Genomic DNA, 20,829 nt, shown 5'->3' with positions numbered 1-20,829 from the left:
ATGTAGCAACACATGTTCAGCCCACAATCTCCATGGCGAACATGAAGCCAAGATAAACTATTCTAATCTGCCTGTGAATAATCCGTAACCATCCATTTCCTGCACACCCACCTGCCTTTCTACAGATTCTTAAATGCAACCTCACCCCATCACACCCCCTGGCAGCCACCCCCCATGTGCAAAACACCTGCATCGCACATCTCCTCGAAAATTTGTCCTTCTCACCATAAAGCTATGATCTCTTGTGTTTGACATTTTCACCCCGGGAAAGTATAGTTCCTCTGAACTTTCATAATTCCAGCGAAAAGAGTCAATATTTCTTTAATTTTCCTTGTGGCTAATACACCCAAATATAGACAGCGCGCTGATGAAGTTATGGAGAATCTTCCCGAAAACCTTCACATCATTCCTGTCATTGGGTGACCAGAACTGCACGCAATACTCCATATGCGGCCTAACCAAATTTTATATAGCCGACCAAAGAAGGCGAGAATGTCACCCATGTTCCTCGCTCTAATGACTTGTGCTGCCGCGTGTAAGGAGCTATGGTCATGGGCACCAAGATCCCTCTGTACATCAATGCTGTGAAATGTCTTCACATGAACTGTTTACATTTCCCTTCAATTCAACTTCCTGCGTACAACACCTCGTACTTGCTCGGTTAAACTCTAGCCCATTTCGTTAGCTGACCTCTATCCCGCTGTATATTTTGACAGATGTCCCCATTGCCCACAACCGCAGCAATCTTGGAGCGGTGCTGCTTCTCGTCGACCTAGGGTATTCCATTAGTTGCACCCAGATATCTAATGGAGGGAACTCCGTGTAGGGAGCATATCACAAATACCAGGTGCCCGGGAGTGAGATGCAGCGATATATGGGAATAAAGGACAGTTATCCATATGACACGAATCGTACAGTTAGTTGCAGAGTTGCAGAGCGTGGAAATGGGCCATTCTGCCCTCCTTTCCTTGCCGGCCACGTTAGCGTATTCAGCTGGTCCCATTTTGTTCACACCCTTCCAAACCCTCAATGTCCATATATCTTTCAAAATGTCTTTTTAAAAGTCATAATTTAATCCGCTTATTTTGCTTCTTCAGGCTGCTCATTCCAGGTAGAACGTTCCGCTGTGAAAATGTTGGCACTGAGGTCTCTCGTAAAAACCTCCCCCACACCTTATGCCAGTGTTCTCTTGTTTTGCTGGGGTATCTCTCCTGGGGTAAAAGTCTGTGAGCGTACACTTTAACTATGGCCCTAATGATCATGTACACCCCTCAGCCGATTACACTCCAAAGACAAATGGTCTCTCCAAACTAACTCCAGCTCACAATCCCAGGTAACATACTGGTGAATCTCTTTGATGCACACTTCCTCATTTACTGACAATACTTTGTCACAATGCACAGGGATATCCTTGTCGGTCACTGAAATCCTGGCCTCGTGACATTTATTACCAGTTCTTTTGCCACCCAGGGTGAACTGTGAAAAGGATCGACTCATGGACCATGCGATCGAGACCACTCAACAAGGGGATTCTACACTGGCAGTCGATCAGATGGAGGGAAACAGAAATGACAGGAGGGAGCAGATTGGGGGAGAGGCAGGAATGATGTGGGAAAGGGAAGAGGGGAGAAATCTGGCGGATGCTGCTGTGGGGCAGGAGAGGGGAGAGATGGAGGGCGAGAAGGGTGAGTGGAGGGGAGGGACAGAGGGAGATACGAGAGATGGGGAAGAGAAGGAGCAAAACTGTAGGCTGGGGACGGACAGCGAGAATAAAGCGGGGAGCAGCGAGAGGGAGGGGCAGAAGGGAGAGTGTAGGGAAGTGACGAAGGGAGATAAGAGATGGGAGAGGGGAGAGGAAAAGGGACAGGTAGAAACAGAGGGCGAGTGGAGGGGAATGATGAAAAGGAGAAGGGGAGAGATGGAGGGAGAGATGGGAGCGGGGAAGGGTGGGGTGGCAGGAGGACAGGGAGAGTGGAGGAAAGATACAGGGGAAGGTAAGGAACGGGGGAGGGAAGAGAAGGATGGGATGTGGAGGGAAGAGGCGGATGAAAAGAATGGGGATGTGAGTGACGAATTCAAGAGAGAATGGTATCCTGAGGGGCGAAGGGAAGAGATGGAACAAAGGAGAGAGGGGGCGGTGGAGACTGAGGGTACATCGGGTGATGGACGTGAACAGCCACCTGCCGCAGATAATCTCCAGCACAACGGGTCAGAAGGTACGAAGTTGTCTCATTTTCCTTCCAGGAATTCACTCCGCCATGTAACTTTACACCACTTCCTGCCCTCGTCCAATCCGCGACTCACCTTACAAACTCTGAATTAGAGTCACAGAGTCACGCAGAACGGAATCCGGCACCTCAGCACAACCCGTCCCTGCCGACCACGTTACACAACCTAACAGAATCCCATTGGTCCGCGTTTGGCCCATATCCCTTTAGAACTCTCCATGTAACTTTCTCCCTTTCATCTCCCCTTTTCCTATGCTGACTACCCCACCCCGCCACACAGGATCTCACCTTAATCTCCCTCTACTCTCCGGCCCTACTCTGACCCCAACCCACACCCTTGTCGTGTTTTCACCCATCCCCCTGACCTGCCCCTTTCCGATACGGAACGGTCTGACCTCAACAGAGGCCTCAGCTTTGTTCCCCTCCGCCCCCACATCAATGAGTTCCGGGTTCTCCACGATGTAGAGTTTTTCTTCTGTCACCTCCACCTCCGTGCCTTTTTCTAATGTAAGGAGTCCTCACCGCCCAGTGATGACCAAGTCTCTCGGCTCCACCGGTCCCCTCCTCTAGGATTCCCCAGAACGGCCTTCTATCTTCATTGGAGCTTTTCATTTCTAACAAAGGATGTGTCATGGCAGTCTGACGTGCTGACGTCTACTGCACTTAAGACAGACGCCAGCTTTTGAACACCTCTTCTTACTTATCCTTGGACCTTGATCCCACAGATGAGCACCAAACCATAATCTCACAAAACATTCCAATTTTATTACTTCCGACCTTCCACAGCCTCCAACGTTATCATTTCCCAGCCCCCCACGGCCCGGTTTTACCATATCCATAATCCCCAAAATCTATAAACACAATTGTTCTTGCAGACCCATTGTTTCTGCCTGCTTCTGTCCCACTGAAATGATTTCTACTTGCCGCGACTTCATCCTATCCCCCCCATGAAACATAGAAACATAGGAAATAGGTGCAGGAGGAGGCCATTCGGCCCTGCGAGCCATCACCGCCATCAATTGTGATCATGGCTGATCGTCCCCAATCAATAACCCGTACCTGCTTTCTCCCCATATCCCTCGATTCCACTAGCCCCTAGAGCTCTATCTAACTCTCTCTTAAATCCATCCAGTGATTTGGCCTCCACTGCCCCCTGTGGCAGGGAATTCCACAAATTCACAACTCTCTGGGTGAAAACATTTTTTCTCACCTCAGTCCTAAATGGCCACCCCTTTATTCTAAGACTGTAGCCTATGGTTCTGGACTCGCCCAACATTGGGAGCATTTTACCTGCATCTAGCCTGTCCAGTCCTTTTATAATTTTATATGTTTCTATAAGATTCCCCCTCATCCTTGTAAACTCCAGTGAATACAAGCCTAGTCTTTTCAATCTTTCCTCAGATGACATTCCCCTTTGGTCAACTGCATTACTGACAATTCCGATTTAACCTTCTCCTTCTCAAATTGCAGATGAAAACTAATCATATTATGATCACTACCTCCATAATATGATTAGTTTTCATCTGCAATTTGAGAAAGAGAAGGTTAAATCAGAAGTGTCAGTGACGCAATTGGATTATGAAGGCATGAAAGAGGAGCTAGCCAAGGTAGACTGGAAAGGGGTCCTAGCAGGAATGACGGTGAAACAGAAATGTTATCTGCACGGCTTTCTGGTTGTCTGATCTATGTTTCTCATCATTTTCTATACTTCTATCATCCCCACAACCTTCAGCGCTACGGTAAAAAGAAATCCAAGATTTTCCAAGATCTTGTACGTTATAGCGCCCTCCAATCCAGACATCATCCTGGTAAACCTGTGCTGCACTATTCCTGTAATGGGTCTACAGAAAGTGCTCGCAACACTCCTCATGTGGTCTGATCAAAGCCTTATAAAGCCCCAACGTGACTTCCTGACTCTTAAACCGAATTCCCAGACCTATGAATGCAAGCATACCCCATGCTGTCTTTACCACTCTATTAACTTAAGTTGCCACTTTCGGGGATTTATGAACCAAGACTCAAATATTCCGAAACATCAATGCTATGATTGATACAAATACATCGATAGATGCTCCTGAACACATCATCAGTGATGTAACCTGGGGTCATTGGGTGTTTCGGGTCTTTCAACATCAGACACCCTCACCTAGGCGACCCAGCCGTGGTTGATCAGACCACGACTTGTATTCAGGTGGCATTCGCTCCTCCCCATGGACCTCCTCTCCTGATCCAGAGCCTTCTCCGCTGCTTCTGTGGTGTTCTTGATGGCTCTTCTCCTCACCACTCCGTTTATGCCCAGTGCACTCAAGGCTTTGTAGAGCGATTGCCCTGCAAAACCTCTGCAGCCAACCTCGATGGGCATACACCTTGCCTTCCAGCCCTGCTTGCGGCAGTCTATGACCAGCTCTTCATACTTGGCCATCTTCCTCTCGTGGGCCTCCTCCAGACGGTCCTCCCACGGCACTGTCAGTTCCAACAAGACAATGTTTATGGCCGCCTCTGAGACCAGGAGGATATCTGGCCTCAGGGTGGTCGTGGCAATGTGCTGTGGGAACTTCAGCTGTTTCACCAGGTCTACAGAAAGCTGCCAGTCCTGAGCAGTCGCCAGGATTCCTGACTGATTCCTGGCTGCTGTGGTTCTTGGCAGCTGCACTCTGACCTTCACGAAGGTGATCATCTGGGTGGTGGGGCGTTCTCGTCTACAGCTGCTGATTCCCATGCTGATGGCTTCTGCAATGGGTTTAAGAACCTGGTCGTTACGCCATGTGTACTGGCCCTGCCCAAGAGCCTTTGGGCAACAGCTGAGGATGTGCTCCAACGTCCCCTTGCCTGACCATTGCGGGCAATCTGGAGATTCCACTTTGCCCCAGATGAACAGGTTCGATGGGTTGGGCAGGACATCATACACTGCCTGGACCAGGAACTTGATGCGCTGTGGTTCAGCCTGCCAGAGCTCAGTCCATGTGACTTTTCAGTCCATGGCCTGCTCCCACCTTGTCCAGGCTCCCTGCTGCCTCAATCCAACTGCTCTGGTAGACCTCTCCTCCTCCATCACTGCCCCACTTCCTCCTGGACCAGCCTGCGCCTCTCCTTTCCCATGGCCTTGTCAAACTGGGAAGATGGGAAGATTCCCAGGCCTGCTCTTCCCCGAGTCACTGCTCCCACCAGGACTCTGCGGCGTATCCGAGACTCTGCTTGCAGCACGGCTTCGCCGGCTCTCCACTTCCTCCCAGTTTTCACCTCCACCCCTGCCTGAGCCACCTTGGGGTCGCTGGAGTCTCTGTACAGCATCACCTCTCTGGCCTGAGTCACCTTGAACTCCTCCTCCAGGTACTTCAGGGGCAGCTGCAGCTTGGTGTTATTTCCGTAAAGGGCGATGCTGCTAAGGCTCCTGGGCAGTCCCAGCCACCTCCTGAGAAAGCTGCTGACTTTCCTCTCCAATCTCTCTATGATGGATATTGGGACTTCGTAGACAAGCAGTAGCCAGAGTATCCTTGGCAGGATACCATGCTGGTAAATCCATGCCTTGCACTTGCTGGGAAGCCCCGACTGATCCGCTGCCTTCAACCAACTCTGACAGGTTGCCTGGACAGATACTGTATCCTTCAGGCTGCTGTTAAACACGTTGCCAAGATTCTTCACTGGCCTTTCGGAGACAGTTGGGATTGGTGTCCCTTTGATGCTGAAGCGGAACCTGTCCATGACTTTGCCCTCCTTCAGCTCCAGTGACCTTGATTTTCCTGGCTTAAACCTCATCCTTGCCCATCCAATCAGTTTCTCCAACCCCTGCAGGACCCACCTGCCTCCTGGCACTGACTCAGTGGTGACAGTCAGGTCATCCATGAAGGCTCCGATTGGTGGTTGGCGCATTCCTGACTTGGTCCGAGGGCCCCGGCACTCTGGCTCAGCAGACTTGATGATCATGTTCATCACCAAGGCAACAAGGATCACAGAGATGGTACAGCCTGTGATGACCCCAACCTCCAGTCTGTGCCACTCTGATGTTACTGACCCTGATGAGACTCTCATGCTGAACTGGTTGTAATAGTCCAGGATGAGATCTGCCACTTGGCCCATCACATGATGCTTGGCCATAACTGTCTGGATCAACTTGTGCGGGATGGAGCCATAGGCGTTGGCCAGGTCATGCCAGAGCACTGTCAGGTCACCCTCGTTCTCCCTGGCTTCTCTGATGAGCTGGGTCACCACTCCCGTGTGCTCCAGACATCCCGGCTCTACAGACAAGCCTCCCTTTTGCACTGAGCTGTCGATGTAGCCATTGCAGGAGACGAAGTTGGTCAGTTGCCTCGCCACTATGCTGAAGAAAATCTTGCCTTCAACGTTTAGCAAGGAGATGATCCCGAACTGATCGATCTTCTTGGAAACTTCCTCCTATGGGATCCAGACTCCTTCAGCGAATCGCCACTGCTGCGCCACTTTTCCTCTCCTCCAGATGACTTTCAGGATCTTCCACAGCCGTTTCAGTAACAAGGGACAGTTCTTCTAGACCTTGTAGGGGACTCTGCTCGGGCCAATGGCTGAGCCAGTTCTTGCTCTCTTCACAACGTCCTGGACCTCTTTCAGGAGTGGCTCTCTACTATCGAACTCCCTGATAGGTGGAGGTGGTTTTATCAGGATGTTGCACTGGCCCAGCTCCTGCTGCCTGACGGGGTCACTGTAGGTCGTCTGGATGTGCCGGACAATCTCCTTCTCAGAGGCTATGAAGGATGCTCCTCGCTTCCTGGCTCTTTCCTTCCGGCGTCTTCGGTGCCACTCAGCTCTACGAAGGGTCATCAGATTCTTCCTCAGGATGGTTCGCAGCTCAGCCAAGGGGGGGGGGGGGGGTGGGGCGTTGCTCTTCCCTGGCCGCTTTATACTGCTTCTTGAGGGACTTCAGCTCCTGCCGGATATTGTGGATCTTTGTTGCTCGTTGGTTCATGGTAAAAGGTGTTCAGGACGGCTTCTTCTCCACTGCTCCAAACCTTTCCACAACTAGGCTGATGATGATTGGCGTCATCGCCCGCAGCCCTCGGTCCATGTCTCCCTTCGCAGTTGCTTCTAGCACCTTGTCGACGTCCTCGTCGAACTGATGCCAGACTGCCGTCTTGCAGGCCTGAGGCCATTTGACTTGAACCTTCTACGGAGGTCTGTTCTGAGAGACTAGTTTTGCCACCTGAAGGCTTCAGGCTCTATGGGGTGATTCTGGGCCCGGCTCCTCCTGCATCTCACCAGGTAAAATATCTATGCGATGTGACACTTCCTGTCCCTCCAAACACTTCGTCCGGGTCTGTTGAATCTTCAGGCCTCGGATGTTCTTGCAAGCCTTTCCACATCTGCATTTGATACTCATAGTTAGTTGTCCATTGCCTATTAGTCGTTAACCTTTGATCCGTCAAATTGGGGTGCTTATTCTCCCCCCCTCGGGCACCCCTGGGGGTATTTTTCCATGTGATTTTCTGTAGCGTGATTTGTGTCTCCTCCTCTCAGAGGATGCGGTTTGGGCTGCCAACCCGCCCCGCCCCGGTTGCCGTCTTTCAGAGCTGTCCACTGTCTCTCCAGTCGTCACCACCCTATTCTTGGTTGTCATGCAATAATTGTTGATTTACCCCATACGTTTGAGTTCTCAACGTGCATCACCTCAGACTATCTCGGAGTAAATGCCATCTGCCCGGTTCTGTACCTGATCTATCTCCCGCTGTAAAGATTGACAGCCTTCCTCGTAGTCCGCGATGGTCATCCTTGGCGGCGTGTGCAAACTTACAAACCGATCCATTACTCTGGTCCCGATCTGAAACCTCACCGAAGCATGTTCTCCAGTGTTGCCTCCCGACTGCTTGTGTTACTCCAGCTCTTTGTGGCTCTTCGCGTTTTAACCAGTATCTAAAGTTCCTTCTTTCTACTCAAACAAACGCATCTAAGTTTACGTCAAAGTTATTTTGATTTCGCTGTGAAATGAGAATATGTGCGATGCAGCCAAGAGAGGTTCGTGTGAAAGGCCCGAGCCGTGAGCTCTTCACCGCGCCGCTTGTCTCCCGTTTTCACGTGGGTTGTCTCTGTCCCGCTGCAGGTCCACATATCAACGGGAACGTGGAGGAAATCCCCTCTTTCCGGAGCTGCCTTATCTCACGCATATTCCTCACCAGCCTGCTCTGGACCTCGCTCCTTGTGCTGCGATTATCCTTTTTCGTCGGCACTCTGAACCCCCTGCTCAACCTCATGACGAACGCTGATCCCGAACAAGGTGAAGGGGGTGGGTGTGGGGGGGGGGGGGGGAGGGAGGCACAGATCCACTGCCCAGCGAGTCCACGTCGACCAATGCGGCACACCAGCGCAGCCGGAGACCCGGGTTCGATCCTGGCCTCGGATGCCGTCTCTGTGTTTGTAGAGTATGCATATTCTCTGACCGCGTGGGTTTCCTCGCACATCCCAAGGACTTGCGGTGGTTGTAGGCTAATTTGCCTTTGTACACTGCCCCCCCCTCTGTGTTTAAGGAACGGATGGGAAATTAGGATAACATAAAACTGGTATCAACGAGGGTGGGTGTGGACTCAATCGGCAAACGGGCATGTTTCCATTCTAAAATTGTTCACCGAATGAAACTAAGATCATTGATCTCCCTCGTTTCCCACACTCCTCTCCATCCACGCACTTACTCTCCTCTCTCTCATTATCAGCATCTCCCTCTCTTCCCCCTCTCCCTCTCCCTCCCTCATCCCCCTCTCTCCCTCTCTCTCTCTCTATCTCTTTCTTTCCCTCTGCCTCTCTCCTGCTCCGTAAGTAAGTGATTTTTATTTATATAGCACTTTTAAATCCAATCACGTTGAAGCCAAAGTGCTTTACAGAGAATAAATTAGATTACCATACTTCCATATAAAAGAAAAAAAGACACAATACACTATAGGGGGGGTTGCACGTAAGGTCACCAGGTCATAGGGCTTGACGCACGGAGCCGCTCAATCCACCTGGAGGACATCGCAGCTTCCGGTATATGTTGTTAATACACGAAACGCGTACTTTCCTACCTGTTAAAAACAGCCAAAATGGTGAATTTTTGCGCCGTAAAAAATTGTGGAAGTTGGGGTAAGTGTAAGAGACATGTACCCAACTTCAGAATTCCAAAAGTGAAGCGAAATGAAGGTAAAGAGAGGCAAGAACTGAAGGGACAACAGCAGCTAAAGAGCTTGGCGAACATTGGCCGTGCAGATGTCGAAATTGAAAATCTTGGGAATTATCGCGTTTGCTCCCTGCATTTCATCAACAGTAAGGCATTATTTGTGTTTTTTCTTGATTCTTTTGCTATTTGAAAAGTCTCAGGTGATAAATCTGGCTGTAAAATTTAAAAGTCTCCTATGGTTCTGAAGTGGGTTTTTAACATGCAAAAAGAAAACAATTCTGAAGCTAAATTTATCATTTAAAAAATCTCCGGACTTACGAGTGGTGTGTGGAAAAGTAATTCTTTCATTATGCTATTTACATGTATATTTTGGGAAATAATAAAATGGCCTGACAGCTTAAACACCCACTCCTTTTCAATAGGATATTGTCAATTTGCTGAGGTTGATTATGTCCAATTAACAGCTAACAATTATGCCATTCCTTGGCTTGCATCTGAGTAAAATGTAATTCAAAACCCACGTATGGTTTGCGATTTTTTTAATGATATATTTTGCTTCAGAGGCATTTTCTTTTTTATGTAAAAACCCACTAGTGACCATGGGCGATTTTAATATTTTACAGCCAGATTTATCACTTCTGAAACTTTTTAGATGCCAAAGGAATCACGAAAAAAAACAAATAATGCCTTGCTGTTGATGAAATGCAGTGAACAAATGGCCAATGTTCACCAAGCACTTTGGCTGTTGTTGTCCCTTCAGCTCTCGCTTCTATCTACCGTCATTTCTCCTCACTTTTGGAATTCTGAAGTAGGCTACATGTCTCTCACGCTTATCCCGATTTCCATAATTATTTACAGCGCAAAAATTGACCATTTCGGTGGGTTTTAACGGGCCCGCTACGCTGGGAACAATGGTCAGTGCTTACCTGTAGTTCATCGCGTGTTCTCCAGTTGGCGTAACGTGGCAACAGTACGGGGCATGGGTCGTGACCCGACTGCCGTGAAACCTTCCTATAGAATTCAATATGAACGTCCCCCCAACAGCAGAATCAACACTTTCCACTGTGAGGGAAGGCACCAAAAAGTCAAGTCCTCCATCTCCTCCTAGTCCACCTGAGGGTGGGGCCTATTTGAGGCCTCCTCAGCCAGTTGCCGCAACGGCGGCCCAATGTTATAGGTCCTCCTGCCGGGAAGATGGAACTCCGACGTCGGGTGAACACTCCGTCTCCCCCTCTTCCTCCCTCCCCTCTCTCCCTCTCCCTCTCCCACTACCTCTACCCTCTCTCCGTCTCCCTCTCTCTCTCCCCCTCTCAATCCCCATTCCCTCTCTCTCCCTTCTCTCTCTCTCTCTCCCTCTCACTATTCGTCTCTCTCTCTCTCTCTCTCTCCCAATCTCTCTTCCTCCCCTCCTCCTCCCTCCCTCTCTCCTGCTCTCCCTCCCTGTTAGTCTCTCTCCCTCTCTCTCTCTCCCTCCTTCTCTCCCACCCTCTACCTCTCTCCCTCATTTCTCGCTCCTTCCCTCTCACCCTCTCTCGCTACCTCTCTATCTCTCAATCGCTCCCTCTACCTCTCTACCTCTCAATGTCTCCTCCCCTCTCCCCACCTTTCCACCCCTCTCTCCTTCACCCTCCCTCTCTTCCTCTCTCCTCCCCTCTCCCTCACTCTCCCTCTCTCCCTTTCTCTCTCTCCATCTCCCTGTCACCCTCTCCCTCCCTCTTTTTCCCTCTCTCCCTCCCTCTTCTCACCCTCCCTCCCTCCTTCTCGTTCTCCTCTTTCTGTCCCTCTCTCTCCCCCGTCTCTCTCATTCTCTCTCTCTCTCTCCCCCCTCTATTCCTCCCCCCGCCCCCCCCCCCCGCGGCAACATGTCTCACTAACGTCTGACATTTTCAGTCAGCAGGTTTACAAACGCCTTTGCGTTCACGCAGCTGTTTACCATTCTGTGCGCTCCTTGGAACGGACTAATACTGGACAGGCACAAATTGATGGGACGGGGTTTGAATGCAGCCTCAGGTAATACTGCCTGGTCATTCTTTCACCGTTGCCCCCCGTCTATAACTCTTCCACACTTTGTCTTGTCACTCCCGCTAACGGACTCTCACTCACACCCTCTCTCTCTCACATTCCCGTTTCTCACACCAGCCCCTACCGGCTCCCACAGCCCCACGTTCACGCTCTCTGTCATGTCCGGTTCCCACACCCTCCCATGTTCTCCCACCATTTAGTGTCCCGCACATGGTGGCACAGTTGGTTGAGCCGTTACCTCACAGCATCAGATACTCGACTTCGATCCTATCCTCGAGCGCTGTCATTGTGGAGTTTGACCACTCTTCATGATGACGTGGGTTTGCTCTGGATGCTCAGGTTTTATCCAACATCACAAAGACGTGAGTGTTGGTTAAATTACCTCTGTAAATATCCATAGTAGGTAGGGAGTGGATTAGAAATGTGGGTGACATGGAACTGGCGTGAACAGATGATCGGTTGTCTTCGTGGACTTGGTGGGCCAAACGCATCTAAACACTGCCCTAAACGCACTCATATTCTCACACTCATTATCTGGAATACGGGGAAGCTGCACTGGGTAGAGTGTTTCATTGTTATATATACCGGGGAGGCGACATGGACATTCTTACTGATATTAAAGCAACAACACAGAAATAAATAGACAAAAGTAGGAACCCGAGGGATAAATTCTTGGCACAGAGGGTTTGGGTCTATGCAACAAGCTACATAGGAGGTGGTTGAGACGTACGTTAGATACGACCTTGGTAAGGCCATCAAAAAGGCCAAAAGGGACTTCTGCTCCAAACTGGAGGATGAGACAGATTTTCGGCAGCTGTGGCAATGCAATCACCTCCTACAAGGCAAAACCAGGAGGCAGCTCGAATTCGGCGAAACATCACTCTCTGATGAGCTCAATGTGTTTTACGCACGCTTTGATAGGGAGAATACTGATGTGCCTTCCCGAGCCCACATTCGCTGTGATGGTATTTCAGTCTCAGTCACAGAGGCCGACGTCAGGAAATCCTTCAGAGGGGTGAACCCCCGAAAAGCGCCTGGACCTGATGGTATACCCGGTCGTGTTCTAAAAACCTGTGCGGACCAACTGGCTGGAGTTTTTACGGACATTTTCAACCTCTCACTTCTGAGGTCCCCACCTGCTTTAAAAGGGCATCAATTATACCAGTGCCCAAGAAGAGTAAGGTGTCGTGCCTCAACGACTATCGACCAGTGGCACTAACGCCAGTGGTGATGAAATGCTTTGAGAGGTTGATCATGGAGTAAATCAACTCCTACCTCGACAAAAACCTGGACCCACTGCAGTTCGCTTACCGCCACAACAGATCAACGGTGGATGCGATCTCGCTGGCCCTCCACTCCGCTCTGGACCACTTGGACAACAAAAACTCATATGTCAGGTTGTTATTCATCGATTACAGCTCGGCATTTAACACAATCATCCCCTCCAAGCTGGTAACCAAACTCGCAGAACTGGGTCTCTGCGCATCCCTCTGCAATTGGATCCTCGACTTCCTCATTCACAGACTGTTTGTATTGGTGGAAATGTGTCAGCCTCGATAACGATCAACACGGGAGCACCTCAAGGCTGCGTGCTCAGCCCCCTGCTGTACTCACTCTATACTCCTGACTGCGTAGCCAGTCACAGTGCGAACTCCATCATCAAGTTCGCTGACAACACCACTGTTGTGGGACGTATCACTGATGGGGATGAGTCAGAGTCCAGAAGAGAGATCGAGCAACTGTCCATATGGTGCCAGCGCAATAACCTGGCCCTCAACACCAGCAAAACCAAGGAACTGATTGTGGACGTTGGAAGGAGTAGGATGGGGACCCACAGCCCCATTTATATCCATGGTTGAAAGGGGCAAGAGCTTCAAATTCTTGGGTGTGCACATCTCTGAAGATCTTTCCTGGTTCGAGAACACTAATGCAATTATCAAGAAAGCTCATCAACGCCTCTACTTCCTGAGAAGATTACGGAGAGTTGGTATGTCAAGGAGAACTCTCAGCCCTCCTGCTGTCTCCTCCCATCCCCCAGCCTTCGGGCTCCTCTCTTTTTTCCTTTCTTCTCCCCGCCCCCCATCCCCGATCAGTCTGAAGAAGGGTTTCGGCCGGAAACGTTGCCTTTTTCCTTCGCTCCATAGATGCTGCTGCACCTGCTGAGTTTCTCCAGCTTTTTTGTGTACCTTCGATTTTCCAGCATCTGCAGTTCCTTCTTAAACTCTCTCTAACTTCAACAGGTACACAGTAGAGAGCATGCTGACCGGTTGCATCGTGGCTTGGTTCAGCAACTTGAGTGCCCTGGAGAGGAAAAGTCTACAAAAAGTAGTAAACACTGCCCAGTCCATCATCGGCTCTGACCTTCCTTCCACCGAGGGTATTTATCGCAGTCGCTGCCTCAAAAAGGCTGGCAGCATCATCAAAGACCCACACCATCCTGGCCACACACTCATCTCCCTGCTACCTTCAGGTAGAAGGTACAGGAGGCTGAAGACTGCAACAACCAGGTTCAGGAATAGCTGCTTCCCCACAGCCATCAGGCTATTAAACCTGGCTCGGACAAAACTCTGATTATTAATAACACATTATCTGTTATTTGCAGTTTATCAGTTTATTTATTCATGTGTGTATATATTTATATTATGGTATATGGACACACTGATCTGTTTTGTAGTAAATGCCTACTATGTTCTGTTGTGCTGAAGCAAAGCAAGAATTTCATTGTCCTTTCAGGGACACATGACAATAAACTCTCTTGAACTTGAACATTTAAAGCACATTTGGACAGTTTACTTCCGGAGGAAATATTTAAAGGGATATGGGACAAACGCGGATAGATGGAACTATTGTTGTTGGGGCATCTCGGTCGGCACCAGCAAGATGGGCCGAAGGGACCGCTTCCATGATGAATGACTCCACGAAGGGAAGCATTGGACGAGGGTGAGACAGTTGTAGAAACGAGGAACTGCAGATGCTGTAATCCTGATTCAAGCATAAGAGGTGGAGGAACTCGGCGGGTCAGGAGGCATCTGTGCAATAGACAATGGGTGCAGGAGCAGGACATTCGGCACTTCGAGCCAGCGCCGCCATTCACTATGATCATGGCTGATCATCCATAATCAGTACCCCGCGTCCATGCCTCCTACCCATATCCCATGATAGCTTTAAGCGTTCTATCTAACTGCAGAGAATGGATAGGCGACGTTTCAGTTTGGGACTCTTCTGGAGACAGAGGGAGAAAGGGAAGCGCACTGAGTTGAGTTGGCAAAGCACAGGGAGGAGAGGGAGGATATGAGGTTAATTAATTTAAATTGGAGATTACATGGTTCATACTGTTGGGCTGTAAGATACACGAAGAGATGATGTATTGTTCACTATGATCTGCCACACTCAGACATCAGGCCACAATTACCCTATTACAAAGTCCACAGTCGATTGTGTTTGAGTTACGGTTATGGTGAGGGTTGCGCAGGGTGATTCAAGAGACTGCTCGTTGTGGGGAAGACGGTGCTCTTGAAACCGGATGGCCGAGCAAGTTTGCGGATGACACAAAGCTGGGTTGCAGTGTGAACTGTGAAGAGGATGTTAGGAGGTTGCGGGGTGACCTGGACAGGTTGAGTGAGTGGGCAGATGCGTGGCAGATGCAGTATAATATAGATAAATGTGTGGTTATCCACTTTGGAGGCAAATACAAGGGGGCAGATTATTATCTCAATGGGGTTAGGTTAGGTAAGGGGGAGGTGCAGCTAGACCTGGGTGCCCTTGTACACCAGTCACTGAAAGTTGGCATGCAGATACAGCAGGCAGTGAAGAAAGCTAATGGAATGTTGGTCTTCAAAACAAGAGGATAGTATAGGTTCTTCTGCAGTTGTATAGGGCTCTGGTGAGACCACATCTGGAGTATTGTGTACAGTTTTGATCTCCTAATTTGAGGAAGGACATCCTTGTGATTGAGGCAGTGCAGCGTAGGTTCGCGAGATTGATCCCTGGGATGGCGGGACTGTCACATGAGGAAAGATTGAAAAGACTAGGCTTGTATTCATTGGAGTTTAGAAGGATGAGGGGGTATCTTATAGAAACATATACAATTATAAAAGGACTGGACAAGCTAGATGCAGGAAAAATGTTCCCAATGTTGTGCGAGTCCAGAACCAAGGGTCACAGTCTTAGAATAAAGGGGAGGCCATTTAAGACTGAGGTGAGAAAAAACATTTTCACCCAGAGAGTTGTGAATTTGTGGAATTCCCTGCCACAGAGGGCAGTGGAGGCCAAATCACTGGGTGGATTTAAGAGAGAGTTAGATAGAGCTCTAGGGGCTGGTGGGATGAAGGCAGGCACGGGTTATTGATTGGGGACAATCAGCCATGATCACAATGAATGGCGGTGCTGGCTTGAAGGGCCAAATGGCCTCCTCCTTCACCAGTTGTCTGTGTCTATGCCTGGAGGTCGTAGTGAATTAGTGTCCAGTGCTTAATTTTAAACTTTGTATCTAATCACCTCCACCCCCCACCCCCACCTCCACCCCGACCTTCACTCTCCACTCCGAATACTCCCATTCCCCACCCCCCTCCCCTCACTCTACCCCCACGATCACCATCCTCTCATGCTTCTTTCCTCTGTGCTCCACTCAGGCTCGGTAGCGTCACAGAGACTGGCCGACATGCAGGCGACGGTCCTCTCTCTCGCCCTCACCGTTATCCTCTCGGCCTTGTTCTCTCTCACCGCCGCCATCCCGGTGCCGGAGGTTCAATACCTGACGTTCGTTCTGTTCATGATCACGCGATCCTTCCTGTTCGGGGGGCTCAGCGCGTTCATCACCATTACGTAAGTTGTGTCCGCCCGGATTAGTATCGAGGGTTAAGAGTGTTTAATTCTCATGTGCATCCAAACAGAAAAAAAAACTATTCTACCTTGCAACAGCCCAGATAGAATGATAGAACGTAGAATCAGGCCCTTCGTCCCAACTCGCCCACAACGGCCAATATGCCCCAGCTACACTGGTCCTACCTGCCCGCGTTTGATCCATATCCTTCTAAACCTGATCAATCCATCTACCTGTCTAACTGTTTCTTAAACGTTGGTATAGTCCCAGCCTCAACTACCTCCTCTGGCAGCTTGTTCCATACACCCACCTGTGTGAAAAAGGTTCCCATCAGATAATTAATAAATTTTTCTCATTCACCATAAACCGATGTTGGTTGGCCAGTGTGGGCAAGTTGGAACTAAGGGCTTGTTTTCACATTGTTTCACTCACCGACTCCATGTCCTCTGGTCCTGGATTCACCTACTCTGTGCAAGAGACTCTGTGCATATACCAGATCTATTCCTCTCATGATTTTATACACCTCCATGAGGTCACCCCTCATCCTCCTGCGCTCCAAGGAAGAGAGTCCCCACCGACTCAATTTCTCGATATGCTCAAACCATCTTGTCCTGGCAACATCCCCGTAAATCGTCTCTGTATCATTTCCAGCTCGACAACGTCATTCCTATAGCATGGCGCCCAGAACGGATCAAGATACTCTAAATGCGGCCTCACCACCATTTTATACAACTGCAACATGACTTCCCAAAGTTTATACTCAGTGCTCTGACTGATGGAGGACAATGTGCCAAAAACCTTTATGATCACTTTATCTACCTGCAATTCCATCTTCAAGGAACCATGCATCTGCACTCCTAGATCTCGCTACTCTCCGACATTCCCCAAAACACGACCATTCACTGTGTCGGTCCTGCCCATGTTAGACTTCCATAAATGCAACACGTCACATTTCTCTGTATTAAATTCAATCAACCGTTCCTCAGCCCACTTGGCCAATCGATCGATATTCTGCTGCTATGTTTCACACCTCTTCACTATCTGCAAAACCACCCGATTTTGTATCATCAGCAAACTTGCTAATATTTCCATATATTTTCTCATCCAAATCATTGATGTAGATGACAAACAGTAATGGGCCCATCACCGAACCCTGAAGCACTCCACCAGTCACAGTCCTCCAGTCAGAGAAGCAACCTTCCACCATCAATCTCTGCTTCCTTCCATGAAGCAACATTTCTATCCATTCAGCTATCTCTCATTGGATCCTATCCAAATCTAAACTAAACTAAACGAAACAGAACCAAACAAAACTGAACATAATAATACAAACACAATTTTAGTAAATAAAAAAAACAACATTTAATCCAATCAAGACGAAAGCCTGACATCCCCATTGCAAAACAACAGTTCGTTTGTCCAAGTTTAGTTGGTATTCGTAGTTTTCAATAGGATGATAATTAAGATAAATTCACTAAATTAATAACCACAATACAAATGCAGAACATTCATAGTCCTTGGTGCATCCAAAGGCATGCCAAAGATGTTCACATTTGAGGCTGGTGTTCTTGAACCTGGAGCTCACAGTTTATCAGACACCTGTACATTCTCCCTGATTGCAGGAGTGACGTGTGTTTGATCCCTTGATGATGCTGGCTGCACTTTTGAAGGAGTGCCACTCTCTGTGCGGCAGGTGTCTGGAACGCGCTACCGATGGCATGGTGGTGCAGCGGTAGAGTTGCTGCATTACAGCGCCAGAGACCCTGGTTCAATCCCGACTACGGGACCAGAAGGGTGTGGAGAGGGCGCAGAACGTGCTCCACTAGGGTTGCTTCTTGGATCCGATACCCATAGCTACAATGAGGATTTGGAAATACATGGACTGTTCTCTGGAATGCCGGAGATTGAGGGGAGATCTGATAGAAGTATATGAAGTTATGAGCGGCATGGGTGGGGTAGAGTCAGAGCCTTTTCCCAAGGCGGAAATGTCAAAGATATGGAAGTATCGCTGTAAGTGAGAGGGACACAGTTTAAAGAAGATGTGCGGGCCAAGATATTTTTTACACAAATGGTGCGGTGATCACGGAATCGGCCGCTGCTGTGGTAAAAGTTGCAGTTACGATGGTGGCGTTTAAGAGGCTTTTAGATAAGGTACATGTATCTACAGGAAATTGAGAGGTATGGATTACTTGAAGGCACATGAGAGCAGTTTATAACATCTATAGTAAAATCTAGAACATAGAATAGTCCTTCAGCCCACAATTTCTGTGCTGCACATAAAGCGAAGCCCAACATATCCATGAGCACGATCCATGAGCAGTCATTGCTTTCATATCCACGTGCCTATTCAAAATCCTGGGACATGTCACGATTGTATATGTCTCCACCACTCCCGGCAGCTCCTTCCAGGCACTTTCCACATTCTGTATAAAATACCTGCCTACAGATATACAGATATATAACCTGCCCCACGCGGCCCCTGTTTTGCCAATTTTACCTTAAAGCTGTCCTCTAGTATTTGATAGTTCCATCCCAGGAAAATGTTTCTGCTTGTCTAGCCTGTCTATATCTCTGATAATTGTATACATTTCCATCAGGTTTTCTCTAAATGTCTGGCATTCCAGATGAAACAGTATAAGTTTGTCCAAACTCTCCTTGTACCGAATACCCCCCGAATACCCCCCTCCTTTCTCTGTGTCCTTCCCAAAGCCTCTACACCCTTCTTTTCATGAGGTAAACTGAACTGTACACAATACTTTAAATGCATTTTATAAATAGTTATCATGGCATTATGTTCGACACAAACTTCGTGGGTGGAAGTGCCTGTACCGGGGCTGTACTTTCCTATGTTGCGTGTTCTGTGATCACATGGGGTGACACACATGTCACATGGGCCAGAAACAACCACATGGTTAGTGCGATTGGCCTGTTATGGTGATATCCATTGCGCACAATCATGCGGACTCCTCCCTTTCCTCTCGCTAGGTTCCCTCCATGCCACTTTGGGAAACTCTACGGGACAACACTGGCGGTGGCGGCCATCGTTTCCCTGCTGCAATATCCTCTCTTCATCATCGTTAATGGTCCCTTGCAGGACGATCCATTGTACGTAAGTACCGGAGGACTGTGAGCTTGGAATTGGACCCTGACTGGTGCGAGGGGTGGTGCAATTTTGGATATTAAAGCAGGGCAGGGCTGACACTGTAAATGGTAGAACCCTGGAGAGAGTTGCAGAACAAGGAAGTCTGGCGTGCAGGAGCACGGTTACCTGAAAGTGGCGAGTCAGTTTCAAATTGTATTTTTGGTTTAGATTTATTATTATCCATTCTAACTTGGTCCAGTGAAAAATGTTGTTTTGCATGCAATCCAAAAAGAACAGGCAGACACAAATACAATCACGTCAAACTCAAAGACGGCAGATTGCAGATAATCCTTTAAGCCAGTTTGGTATTCCGAAAAGAAACGCCAACTGCTGCTCAACTCTGCCTGTCCCTCTGGGTTAATCCACAGCCCTGGACTGACGGGATATCGGCCTGGAGCAGTGAAGCTAGCATTTTCTCACCGCGCAGGCTGCAAGCCCGGGTCGCCACCACACGGCCGGTGCCCCACCAGTCCGTGGCCGCCGGTCAACCCGACAGGACAGGCAGAGCCGAGCCAGAGCCAGGCCAAGGCCACCCCGGACAGGGACGGGACACCCGGGAGGGGACGGGGATGTCCCAGCAGCAACTCAATGATGCCTGCAGCGCCAGAGGCACGGGCCCAATCCCGACCATGGACGAAATGCAAGTTTACGCCCATGCAGCAGCACAGCCGCAAAGAATGTTTATCGCGAGTGACCCATGACCTGGGCATGTGCAGTCGGAATACCGAACTCGCTTAATGTAGCCCAGCAGTTCCATCGACGATGTCCACAAAGAGCTAGAGGTGACCCGGACAGTACAATAGATGATGACAGACTGTTCCAAACCCTGATAACAGAGGTGATTTGTTAGTCTACTGGGTGCGCTTTCAAAGGTCTGTACTTTCTGTAGAACAGCAGCCGGGGGAAGAAGGAAGCAGTTGATTATGTTGGCTGAACGTGGCGCGTAAGATAAACAGTGTGGTTAAGAAGGCGTTTACCATTCTTTCCTTTATTGGGAAGGGTAGTGATTACACGAGTTGGGACATGTTGATGCAGCAGAGCACCACTGCGTAAAGTTTAGTTCGCCCAGTGACATGAAGGTTGCCATTAAGCCGCAAACGGTTCAGAACAGATTCGCCATGATACGTACTTCCTGGTTTTGCGGGCTTGAGTTGTAGGGAGAGATTAGATAGGCTGCTATTGTTTTTCTCATTTTCTTTGGGGCGCAGGAGACAGTGAGTTGAACATATCGAGGTGTACATGAACACAAGGGGCATTGAAAATGCAACCGCTCAATGACCTTTCTTCCAGGATTGAGGGAATAGCCTTAAAATAAGAGAGGTGCGGGAGGGAGGGAGGGGGGGTATTTGAGACGTTCTTCATACGTGGCACCTTTTCACACTTGGTGGGTAATCCGTATCTGGAATGAGCTGTTAGAGAAAGCTATAGAAGCGGATGCAATTACTTTCGAAACAAATTTGCTCAGAAATATGGATAACAAGGTTTGATGAACAGAAATTTG

The 20,829-nt window shown here is 49.1% G+C and overlaps 1 protein-coding gene across 1 annotated transcript in view; it reads left to right on the top strand.

Annotated features, from left to right (window-relative positions):
• LOC129711814 (equilibrative nucleobase transporter 1-like) overlaps positions 1-20,829 on the top strand; it is a 47,018-nt gene that overhangs the window by 21,916 nt on the left and 4,273 nt on the right. The window contains exons 6-10 of the mRNA XM_055659748.1: positions 1,471-2,216; positions 8,296-8,469; positions 11,233-11,352; positions 15,996-16,188; positions 19,172-19,295. Coding sequence (XP_055515723.1) covers positions 1,471-2,216; positions 8,296-8,469; positions 11,233-11,352; positions 15,996-16,188; positions 19,172-19,295 — 1,357 coding nt within the window. The remainder of the gene's footprint in view (positions 1-1,470; positions 2,217-8,295; positions 8,470-11,232; positions 11,353-15,995; positions 16,189-19,171; positions 19,296-20,829) is intronic.

Source organism: Leucoraja erinacea, chromosome 31 (assembly GCF_028641065.1).
Source record: "Leucoraja erinacea ecotype New England chromosome 31, Leri_hhj_1, whole genome shotgun sequence".
NCBI classification, from domain to species: domain Eukaryota; kingdom Metazoa; phylum Chordata; class Chondrichthyes; order Rajiformes; family Rajidae; genus Leucoraja; species Leucoraja erinaceus.
Note: the sequence above shows the minus strand (reverse complement) of the source record. Positions and strands in the feature narration are given on the sequence as shown.